This window comes from Somniosus microcephalus, chromosome 2 (assembly GCF_052327205.1).
Source record: "Somniosus microcephalus isolate GS21.2 chromosome 2, FLI_Smic_1.0, whole genome shotgun sequence".
Lineage (NCBI taxonomy): Eukaryota > Metazoa > Chordata > Chondrichthyes > Squaliformes > Somniosidae > Somniosus > Somniosus microcephalus.
The window spans coordinates 356471930-356483068 of NC_140988.1; the positions used below are offsets into that span (position 1 = coordinate 356471930).

Consider the following 11139-nt stretch of genomic DNA (forward strand, 5'->3'; position numbering starts at 1 on the left):
TGTGTGTTAAAGATGGAAAGACTTGCATTTAAATAGTGCCTTTGACGACCTCAGCCAATTAAGTAATTTTGAAATATAGTCACTGTTGTAATGTAGGAAACGCAGCGGCCAATTTGCGCATCTGCAGAATGGTTAGAAGAGGTCACCAGCTCAGCAACTAACTTTGCAAATTGCCATTTGGTCATTGAAGAGGATGCTTTAATGGTGTGTGAGTTTGTGCATGTGTGCACTGGGTGTTTGATCTTGGTGGGGAGGTGGCATAGTGGTTAGCACTGTTGCCTCACAGCGCCAGGGACCCGGGTTCGAATCCGGCCTCGGGTGACTGTGTGGAGTTTGCACATTCTCCCCGTGTTTGCGTGGGTTTTCTCCGGGTGCTCCGGTTTCCTCCCACAGTCCAAAGATGTGCGGGTTAGGTTGATTGGCTATGATAAATTGACCCTTAGTGTTAGGGGGATTAAATACGCGCGGATAGGGTGGGATATGTGTAGGGGTTACGGGGATCGGGTGGGATATGTGTCGGTGCAGGCTCGATGGGCCGAAATGGCCTCTATCTGCACTGTGGGGTTTCTGTGATTCTGTGTGTGCGCAGTTCTAGTTTCTTTTGGTAATGTTTGTAGAAGCAATTGTCTAAGTTTTTTTATAGTCTATCTGTGCACCACCAGCAATATTTAGACTGCCAGTGCTGTGGGATAGCTGCATGTTCTGTGTATGGCACACCAAACGTGGATCCGATACTGTGCCTGACCACATATGTTGCATGAAAGTGATTATTTTATTTAAACCAAAGGTGAATTAACGTGATGGGGCCCAATCCTGAGAGCTGAAAGCTAACTGCAGAATAAAAGTCAAATAGGCAGGGTGGGGGGAGGTTGATTTTAATTGTTCCTACCATGCAGGAAAAGGGTGGCAGCAGGTCAGCCACCCGTTTTCCCTTTGGTCGGAGTTTCAGGAAAATCGGTGGATGTAAAAGATCCCACGGCACTATTTCATAGCAGACATGGGGAATTCTCCCCGGTGTCCTGGCCAATATTTATACTTCAACCAGCATCATTAAAACAGATTATCTGGTCATTATCACATTGCTGTTTGGGGGATCATGCTGTGCGCAAATTGGTTGCCGCGTTTTTTAACATTACAGTGATTACACTTCAAAAGTACTTCATTGGCTGCAAAGCGGCTTGGGGAGTCCGGAGGTTTTGAAATCGCTATGAAAATACAAGTCTTTCTTTCTTTTACATGTCTGCTCCTTCACCCAAGGTAGCAGTTGGTTTGTGTAGGTTCCATGTGACTCTGGATATAGCCGTTTAAGAGCAAGGTCATTGTGTCTGGATGGTTGTGAGAGCACGACCAAAGCATTGTGCTTTAGATGACAGTATCACCTTCAGTTGATCTCTCACAGGGTTTGGTGCCTACCACGATTGGGTTGAGTATAAGCAAGGAGTTGTTGCTGAAACTCTTCAACTTCAATTGGCGGAACCACTCTTCAATGGGGTATGGTTTTTGTGAGGATGTTGGGGGCAATGTACTCACATATTTTATGGAGAGTTGTGCTGCTCACCATACTGCTCAGTGGAAATTCCTAGGAGCTGCTGTCCTTCTAGTGAGGATGTGCTTGTCAATTGTCTAATGACCACCCCTCTCAGGTATAAAGTAAGCAGGGCGGCTTTTGGGCCGATTGGCTTTAAGACAGCACACTTGGTGATGATCAACCCTGGGACAGAATTAATAATCTGATACTTCAGCCGGGCAGGTCAGCAGTAAAAATTCAGACAGAAACTGTCTTCAAACTCTCGCCCCTGAGTCAGAAGGTTGTGGGTTCAGAGTCCCACTCCAGAGACTTCAGCACAAAATGCTAGGCTGAAACTCCAGTGCAGTGCTGAGCGAGTGCTGAACTGTCGGAGCTGCCATCTTTCGGATGAGACGTTAAACTGAGGCCCCCATCTGCCCTCTCAGGTGCACGGGACGTAAAAGATCCCATGAGACTATAGAAACATAGAAGATAGGAGCAGGAGTAGGCCATTCGGCCCCTTGAGCCCGCTCCGCCATTTAATGAGATCATGGCTGATCATCTAAATTCAGTACCCTGTCCCTGCTTTCTCCCCATATCCCTTGATCCCTTTAACCTCAAGAAATATATCCAACTCCTTCTTGAATATATTTAATGAATTGGCCTCAACTGCCCTGTGTGGCAGAGAATTCCACAGGTTCACCACTCTGTGGGTGAAGAAATTCCTCATCTCAGTCCTAAATGGCTTACCCCTTATCCTTAGACTGTGACCCCTGGTTCTGGACTCCCCCGCCATCGGGAACATCCTTCCTGCATCTAGTCTGTCTAGTCCTGTTAGAATTTTATAAGTTTCAATGAGATCCCCTCTCATTCTTCTAAACTCTGGTGAATATAAGCCTAATCGACCCAATCTCTCCTCATACGTCATTCCTGCCATCCCAGGTATCAGTCTGGTATTTTGAAGAAGAGTTCTCCCGGTGTCCCAGGCAATATTTATCCCTCAACCAACATCACTAAATAACAGATGATCTGGTAATTATCACATTGCTGTTTGTGGGAGCTTGCTGTGCACAAATTGGCTGCCGCGTTTCCTACATTACAACAGTGCCTACACTTCACAAGTACTTCTTTGGCTGTAAAGTGTTTTGGGACGTCCTGAGGTCATGACTGTATAAATGCGAGTCTTTATTTTTCTTTCACTAAGGGTTATTTTCAATAATTCAAACTCTAGTTATCAGAAAACAATAAATCATGAAGTGAAAGTTGAACGTAAAACGGTACTTTATGTTACTAACAGAATCCTCTTGTCTGCTTTCTCTCTGCCTTTTTTCTTTCGCGTAGTTGGATAGTGCAACCTCCCTCATCCAGGCCGCCAAGAATCTGATGAATGCGGTGGTTCTAACCGTGAAGGCATCGTACGTGGCTTCCACCAAATACCAGAAGGTGTACGGCACGGCCGCTGTGAACTCTCCCGTGGTGTCCTGGAAGATGAAAGCCCCCGAGAAGAAACCGCTGGTGAAGAGGGAGAAGCCTGAAGAGTACCAGACCAGAGTGAGGAGGGGGTCCCAGAAGAAGCACATTTCCCCAGTGCAGGCCCTAAGCGAGTTCAAGGCGATGGACTCCTTCTAGAGCTGTGCAAACCTTGTCGGTCGTCCTTTGAGATGATCAGTGATGCTGCACTAAATTTTAGCAAAGCAAGATGTCTTGATGCTCCTAAGATGCAAAAAATAAATCATTGACTGACTCCTAAATGAATTGGGACCGATTTGTTGATGGAATGGGAGTTGGATTTAAATTATAGGTTTAAACAAAAATTAAAATCCAGCATTGCTACAGTTAAGTAAGGAAATAAAATGTGATGGAGCTAAAATGGCAGAACAGCGTCCTAACCTGATCAATCTTCTGTGTGTTAAGCTTATAGGGCTGTAATATCTATGCTTGTATGTTACAAATAATACAATACTGGACATTAAAAGCATAAAGCAGATGTGTTCCTTCTGTTTGGTGTAGTATGAAGCACAACATGTAACTTCAATGGCCTTTTATTTATTTTTTAATTATACTAATAACTGACGGTATTAGGATATTAGGATTGTGCTTTCAAGGAAAAACTGAAACCTTATTTATTGTGTGGGCGTTGGCGATAAGTCCACAGCCCTGAAGGCTGGTGATTAATTGTATTGACAACAGAAGCGGCAACTAATCGTACTTTAACTTTTAACGGTTCCGGAAATCAGCTCAACAAGCAAAACCCGTAGAATAAGTAGCCCGTCGTGCTGCCGGCACGACGTTAATGGGATTTGTTTCACTGCGACAAGGTGCCTGTGACGCAACACCTTAACGTTCCTGAGTCACTCTCTGACAGTGCTGTGATAGCCAGTAGATAGTGAATGATGTGTTAGAGTGGAATATGACAGTGGACGATGTAGAATTTTGATTTGCCTGAACCGTAGATGACTAATTTGTCTTTGTATCCTCCCAATAACTCAAATAAACTCTTCATCCAACCTCATCCAGTGAGCTTGCTGTGTTTTTCTTCTGTTGATGCAATAGATGTTTTGATGTTCTTCCTCTATTGGTACAGTTTCAGCCTGAATGGCTAGACTCTAGCGGAAGTGCATTGTGTGCACCCAGTTTTTCTGGGTGAGTCCATTAGCAGAGCCAGGTGCAGAATTAGGGTTGCCATGGAGGCGTTCCTGGAGGTTTAATCACGTGACATTCTGAACACATGACACCTGACCAGGTGATGCCCGATCACATGGCATCTGATCACATGACTTCTACAAATGTTATTGCATTTACCTTATAAAGGTTAGGTCCCCTGTAGCTGAGTATTTTGGTTCATGGTCTCGCACCAACAGCCGATGTGTGTCAAGTTCCAAGAACTAGGAGGCCACCCGTGAGCAGGTGAAGAGGATGAGACCGGGGGGCGGGGGAGACCGGGAGCGAGACCAAGGGCGGGGGAGAGGGGGAGACCAAGGGCGGGGGAGAGGGGGAGACCAAGGGCGGGGGAGAGGGGGAGACCAAGGGCGGGGGAGAGGGGGAGACCAAGGGCGGGGGAGAGGGGAGACCGAGGGGGGGGGAGAGCGGAGGGCGGGGGAGAGGGGGGGGGAGAGAGCGGAGGGCGGGGGAGAGGGGGGGGGAGAGGGGCGGAGGGTGGGGGGGAGAGCGGAGGGCGGGGGAGGGGGGAGACCGGAGGGCGGGGGAGGGGGGGGAGACCGGAGGGCGGGGGAGGGGGGAGACCGGAGGGCGGGGGAGAGGGGGGGAGACCGGAGGGCGGGGGGGAGACCGGAGAGAGGGGGGGAGACCGGAGGGCGGGGGAGACGGAGGGCGGGGGGGAGACTGGAGGGCGGGGAGAGGGGGGGAGACCGGAGGGCGGGGGAGAGGGGGGGAGACGGAGGGCGGGGGAGAGGGGAGACCGAGGGCGGGGCAGAGGGGAGGATGGGGCAGACGGGAGACCGGGGAAGAGGGGAGACCGTGGGCGGGGGAGAGGGGAGACCGGGGGAGAGGGGAGGGCGGGGCAGAGGGGAGACCGGGGGAGACCGAGGGCGGGGGAGAGGGGGAGACCGAGGGCGGAGGGCGGGGAGGAGGGCGGGGAGGCCGAGGGCGGGGGGGAGGGCGGGGAGGCCGAGGGCGGGGAGACCGAGGGCGGGGGAGAGGGGGAGACCGAGGGCGGGGGAGGGCGGGGAGGCAGAGGGCGGGGGAGAGGGAGAGAGGGAGGCCGAGGGCGGGGGAGAGGGGGAGGCCGGGGGCGGGGGAGAGGGGGGGGGAGGGGGGGAGAGGGGGAGGCCGAGAGGGGGGAGGGCGGGGAGAGGGGGAGGGCGGGGGGGAGAGGGGGAGCGGGGAGAGGGGGAGGCCGGGGGGGAGGCCGAGGGAGAGGGGGAGGGCGGGGGAGAGGGGGAGGCCGAGGGCGGGGGAGAGGGGGAGGCCGAGGGAGAGGGGGGGAGAGGGGAAGGCCGAGGGCGGGGGAGAGGGGGAGGCCGAGGGCGGGGGAGAGGGGGAGGCCGAGGGCGGGGGAGAGGGGGAGGCCGAGAGAGGGGGAGGCCGAGGGCGGGGGGAGGGCGGGGAGGCCGAGGGCGGGGGGGAGGGCGGGAGGCCGAGGGCGGGGGAGAGGGGGAGACCGAGGGCGGGGGAGAGGGGGAGGGCGGGGAGGCCGAGGGCGGGGGAGAGGGGGAGGGCGGGGGAGAGGGGGAGGCCGAGGGCGGGGGAGAGGCCGGGGAGGCCGAGGGAGGGGGGGAGAGGGGGAGGCCGAGGGCGGGGGAGAGGGGGAGGCCGAGAGAGGGGGAGGGGAGAGGGGGAGGGCGGGGGAGGCCGAGGGCGGGGGAGAGGGGGAGGCCGAGGGGGAGGGCGGGGGAGAGGGGGGAGGCGGAGGGCGGGGGAGAGGGGGAGGCCGAGGGAGGGGGAGGCCGAGGGCGGGGGGGGGGGCGGGGAGGCCGAGGCGGGGGGGAGGGGAGGCCGAGGGAGGGGGAGGCGGGGGGGAGGGCGGGGAGGCGGGGGGGAGGGCGGGGAGGGCGGGGGGGGAGGGCGGGGAGGCCGAGGGCGGGGGGGGAGGGGGGGGAGGCCGAGGGCGGGGGAGAGGGGGAGGCCGAGGGAGGGGGAGGCCGAGGGCGGGGGGGGAGGGCGGGGAGGCCGAGGGCGGGGGGGAGGGCGGGAGGCCGAGGGCGGGGGAGAGGGGGAGACCGAGGGCGGGGGAGAGGGGGAGGCCGAGGGCGGGGAGGGCGGGGGAGAGGGGGAGGGAGAGGGGGAGGGCGGGAGAGGGGGAGGGCGGGGGAGGCCGAGGGCGGGGGAGAGGGGGAGGGCGGGGGAGGCCGAGGGCGGGGGAGAGGGGGAGGGCGGGGGAGAGGGGGAGGGCGGGGGAGGCCGAGGGCGGGGGAGAGGGGGAGGGCGGGGGAGAGGGGGAGGCCGAGGGCGGGGGAGAGGCCGGGGGAGGCCGAGGGCGGGGGGGAGAGGGGGAGGCCGAGGGCGGGGGAGAGGGGGAGGCCGAGAGAGGGGGAGGCCGAGGGAGAGGGGGAGGGCGGGGGAGGCGAGGGCGGGGGAGAGGGGGAGGCCGAGGGGGGAGGGCGGGGGAGAGGGGGAGGCGGAGGGCGGGGGAGAGGGGGAGGCCGAGGGCGGGGGAGAGGGGGGAGGCCGAGGGCGGGGAGAGGGGGAGGCCGAGGGCGGGGGAGAGGGGGAGGGCGGGGGAGAGGGGGAGGCCAAGGGGGGGTGGCGGGGGGCGGTGGAGAGGGGAGGGAGGGGGGAGAGAGGGGGAGGCAAAGGGGGGTGGCGGGGGAGAGGGGAGGGAGGGGGGAGAGGGGAGGGAGGAGGCAGGGAGGGGGGAGAGGGAGGAGGCAGGGAGGGGGGTGAGAGGGGAGGAGGCAGGGAGGGGGGGAGAGGGAGGAGGCAGGGAGGGGGGGAGAGGGAGGAGGCAGGGAGGGGGGGGAGAGGGAGGAGGCAGGGAGGGGGGGAGAGGGAGGAGGCAGGGAGGGGGGGAGAGGGAGGAGGCAGGGAGGGGGGGAGAGGGAGGAGGCAGGGAGGGGGGGAGAGGGAGGAGGCAGGGAGGGGGGGAGAGGGAGGAGGCAGGGAGGGGGGGAGAGGGAGGAGGCAGGGAGGGGGGGGAGAGGGAGGAGGCAGGGAGGGGGGAGAGGGAGGAGGCAGGGAGGGGGGGAGAGGGAGGAGGCAGGGAGGGGGGAGAGGGAGAGGGGGGAGAGGGAGGAGGGGGGAGAGGGAGGAGGCAGGGAGGGGGGGAGAGGGAGGGAGAGGGGGGAGAGGGGAAGAGGGGGGAAGAGGGGGGAGGAGGGAGGGCGAGGGGAGGGAGGGGAGAGGGGAGGGAGGGGTGAGGGAGGGGGAGGGCGAGGGGAGGGAGGGGAGAGGGGAGGGGGGAGGGAGGGGGAGAGGGGAGGGAGGAGAGGGGGGAGGGAGAGGGGGGAGAGGGGAGGGAGGAGAGGGGGGAGGGAGAGGGGAGGGAGGGGGGGAAGAGGGAGGAGGAGAGGGGAGGGGGAGAGGGGGGAGGGGAGGGAGGGGGAGAGGGGGGAGGGGAGGGGGAAGAGAGGGGGAGGGGAGGGGGGGGAGGGAGGGGGGAAGAGAGGGGAGGGAGAGGGGAGGGGGAGGGAGGAGAGGGAGAGGGGAGGGAGGGAAAGGGGAGGAGGGAGGGGAGGGAGGGAAAGGGGAGGAGGGAGGGGAGGGAGGGAAAGGGGAGGAGGGGAGGGAGGGAAAGGGAGGGGGGAGAGAGGGGGGGAGGGAGGGAGAGGGGAGGGGAGGGGGGGAGAGGAGGGAGGGGGGGAGAGGAGGGAGGGAGAGGGGAGAGGAGGGGGGGAGAGGAGGGAGGGAGAGGGGAGAGGAGGGGGGAAGGGGGGAGAGGAGGGAGGGAGAGGGGAGGGGGGGAGAGGAGGGAGGGAGGAGGGAGAGGGAGAGGGGAGGGGGGGAGAGGAGGGAGGGAGAGGGGAGGGGGCGGAGAGGAGGGAGGGAGGGGGGAGAGGAGAGAGGAGGGAGAGGGGAGGGGGAGAGGGGAGGGGAGGGGGGAGAGGAGGGGGGAGAGGAGGAGGGAGAGGGGAGGGGGGGAGAGGAGGGAGGGAGAGGGGAGGGGGGGAGGGGAGGGAGGGAGGGGGAGGGGGGGAGAGGAGAGGGGAGGGGGGGAGAGGAGGGAGGGGGGGAGGGAGAGGAGAGAGGGGGGGAGGAGAGGAGAGAGAGGGGGGGAGAGGAGGGAGGGAGAGGGGAGGGGGGGAGAGGAGGGGGGAGGAGGGGAGAGGAGGGGAGGAGGGGGGAGGGGGGGAGAGGAGGGGGGAGGGGGGGAGAGAGAGGGGGGAGAGGAGGGGGGGAGGGGGGAGAGAGAGGGGGGTGAGGGGGTGAGGGGAAGGGGAGGGTGGGGGGGGAGGGGAGGGGGGAAGGGGGGGTGAGGGGGTGGGGGGAGGGGAGGAGGGGAGGGTGAGGGGGGAGGGGAGGGGGGAAGGGGAGGGTGGGGGGTGAGGGAGGAGGGGAGGGGTGGGGGGAGGGGAAGGGGGGGAGAGGAGGAGGGGGGAGGGGAGGGGGGGAGAGGAGGAGGGGCGGGGGAGACCGAGGCAGAGGGGAGACCGAGGCAGAGGGGAGACCGAGGGCGGGGGAGAGGGGGAGACCGAGGCAGAGGGGAGACCGAGGGCGGGGGAGAGCGGGAGACCGAGGCAGAGGGGAGACCGAGGGCGGGGGAGACCGAGGGCGGGGGAGACCGAGGGCGGGTAGACCGAGGGCGGGGGAGAGGGGGAGACCGAGGGCGGGGGAGACCGAGGGCGGGGGAGAGGGGGAGACCGAGGGCGGGGGAGAGGCGAGACCGAGGGCGGGGGAGAGGCTGAGACCGAGGGCGGGGCAGAGGGGAGACCGAGGGCGGGGCAGAGGCTAGACCGAGGGCGGGGCAGAGGGGAGACCGGGGCAGAGGGGAGACCGGGGGGCGGGGCAGAGAGGGAGGGCAGGGCAAGAGGGGAGGGCGGGGCAGAGCGGAGACCGAGGGCGGGGCGGGGGGGAGGGGGAGACCGAGGGCGGGGAGACCGGGGCAGAGCGGAGGCCGAGGGTGGGGCGGGGGAGACCGAGGGCGGGGGAGAGCGAGGCAGAGGGGAGACCGAGGGCGGGGGAGAGGGGAGACCGAGGCAGAGGGGAGACCGAGGGCGGGGGAGAGGGGGAGACCGAGGCAGAGGGGAGACCGAGGGAGGGGGAGAGGGGGAGACCGAGGGCGGGGGAGACCGAGGGCGGGTAGACCGGGGGAGAGGGGAGACCGAGGGCGGGGGAGACCGAGGGCGGGTAGACCGGGGGAGAGGGGGAGACCGAGAGCGGGGGAGACCGAGGGCGGGGGAGAGGGGGAGACCGAGGGCGGGGGAGAGGCGAGACCGAGGGCGGGGGAGAGGCGAGACCGAGGGCGGGGGAGAGGCGAGACCGAGGGCGGGGGAGAGGCGAGACCGAGGGCGGGGCAGAGGGGAGACCGAGGGCGGGGCAGAGGCTAGACCGAGGCGGGGCAGAGGGGAGACCGGGGCAGAGGGGAGACCGGGGGCGGGGCAGAGAGGGGAGGGCAGGGCAGAGAGGGGAGGGCGGGGCAGAGCGGAGACCGAGGGCGGGGCAGAGGGGAGACCGAGGGCGGGGGAGAGGGGGAGACCGAGGGCGGGGGAGACCGAGGGCGGGGGGAGAGGGGGAGGGGGAGACCGAGGGCGGAGGAGACCGAGGGCGGGGGGGAGGGGGAGACCGAGGGCGGGGGGGAGGGGGAGACCGAGGACGGGGGAGGCGAGGGGCGGGGGGCAGGGGGAGACCGAGGGCGGGGGGGAGGGGGAGACCGAGGGCGGGGGGAGACCGAGGGCGGGGGAGAGGGGGAGACCGAGGGCGGGGGAGACCGAGGGCGGGGGGAGAGGGGGAGACCGAGGGCGGGGGGAGACCGAGGGCGGGGGAGACCGAGGGCGGGGGAGAGGGGGAGACCGAGGGCGGGGGAGAGGGGGAGACCGAGGGCGGGGGAGAGGGGGAGACCGAGGGCGGGGGAGAGGGGGAGACCGAGGGCGGGGGGAGAGGGGAGACCGAGGGCGGGGGAGAGGGGGAGACCGAGGGCGGGGGAGAGGCGAGACGAGGGCGGGGGAGAGGGGGAGACCGAGGGCGGGGGAGAGGGGGAGACCGAGGGCGGGGGAGAGGGGGAGACCGAGGGCGGGGGAGAGGGGGAGACCGAGGGCGGGGGAGAGGGGGAGACCGAGGGCGGGGGAGAGGGGGAGACCGAGGGCGGGGGAGAGGGGGAGACCGAGGGCGGGGGAGAGGGGGAGACCGAGGGCGGGGGAGAGGGGGAGACCGAGGGCGGGGGAGAGGGGGAGACCGAGGGCGGGGGAGAGGGGGAGACCGAGGGCGGGGGAGAGGGGGAGACCGAGGGCGGGGGAGAGGCGAGACCGAGGGCGGGGGAGAGGGGGAGACCGAGGGCGGGGAGAGGGGGAGACCGAGGCGGGGGAGAGGGGGAGACCGAGGGCGGGGGAGAGGGGGAGACCGAGGGCGGGGGAGAGGGGGAGACCGAGGGCGGGGGAGAGGGGGAGACCGAGGGCGGGGGAGAGGGGGAGACCGAGGGCGGGGGAGAGGGGGAGACCGAGGGCGGGGGAGAGGGGGAGACCGAGGGCGGGGGAGAGGGGGAGACCGAGGCGGGGGAGAGGCGAGACCGAGGGCGGGGGAGAGGCGAGACCGAGGGCGGGGCAGAGGGGAGACCGAGGGCGGGGCAGAGGCTAGACCGAGGGCGGGGCAGAGGGGAGACCGGGGCAGAGGGGAGACCGAGGGCGGGGCAGAGAGGGAGGGCAGGGCAGAGAGGGGAGGGCGGGGCAGAGGGGAGACCGAGGGCGGGGCAGAGGGGAGACCGAGGGCAGGGGAGACCGAGACCGGGGGAGACCGAGGGCGGGTAAGAGGGGAGACCGAGGGCGGGAGAGGGGAGGGGAGGGGGAGAGGGGAGGGCGGGGGAGACCGAGGGCGGGGCAGAGGGGAGACCGAGGGAGGGAAGCGGAGGGGGAGGGCGGGGGAGACTGAGGGCGGGGCAGAGGGGAGACTGAGGGCGGGGGAGAGGGGGAGACCGGGGGTGAGGGGGAGACCGGGGGGGCGGGGGAGGGCGGGAGAGAGGGGGTGAGGGCGGGGGAGAGGGGAGGACAGGGGAGGGCGGGGGAGAGGGAGGGCGGGAGAGGGCG

At 65.4% G+C, this 11139-nt stretch overlaps 1 protein-coding gene across 2 annotated transcripts in view; it reads left to right on the forward strand.

Moving 5' to 3' along the window:
• Positions 1–4019, forward strand: part of ctnna2 (catenin (cadherin-associated protein), alpha 2) — a 1873786-nt gene extending 1869767 nt beyond the window's left edge. For both annotated transcript variants that reach the window (XM_085975533.1, XM_085975534.1), the window contains one exon: positions 2849–4019. In XM_085975533.1, coding sequence (XP_085831659.1) covers positions 2849–3136 — 288 coding nt within the window. In that variant the 3' untranslated portion in view covers positions 3137–4019. The remainder of the gene's footprint in view (positions 1–2848) is intronic.
• Positions 4020–11139: the final 7120 nt, after the last annotated feature.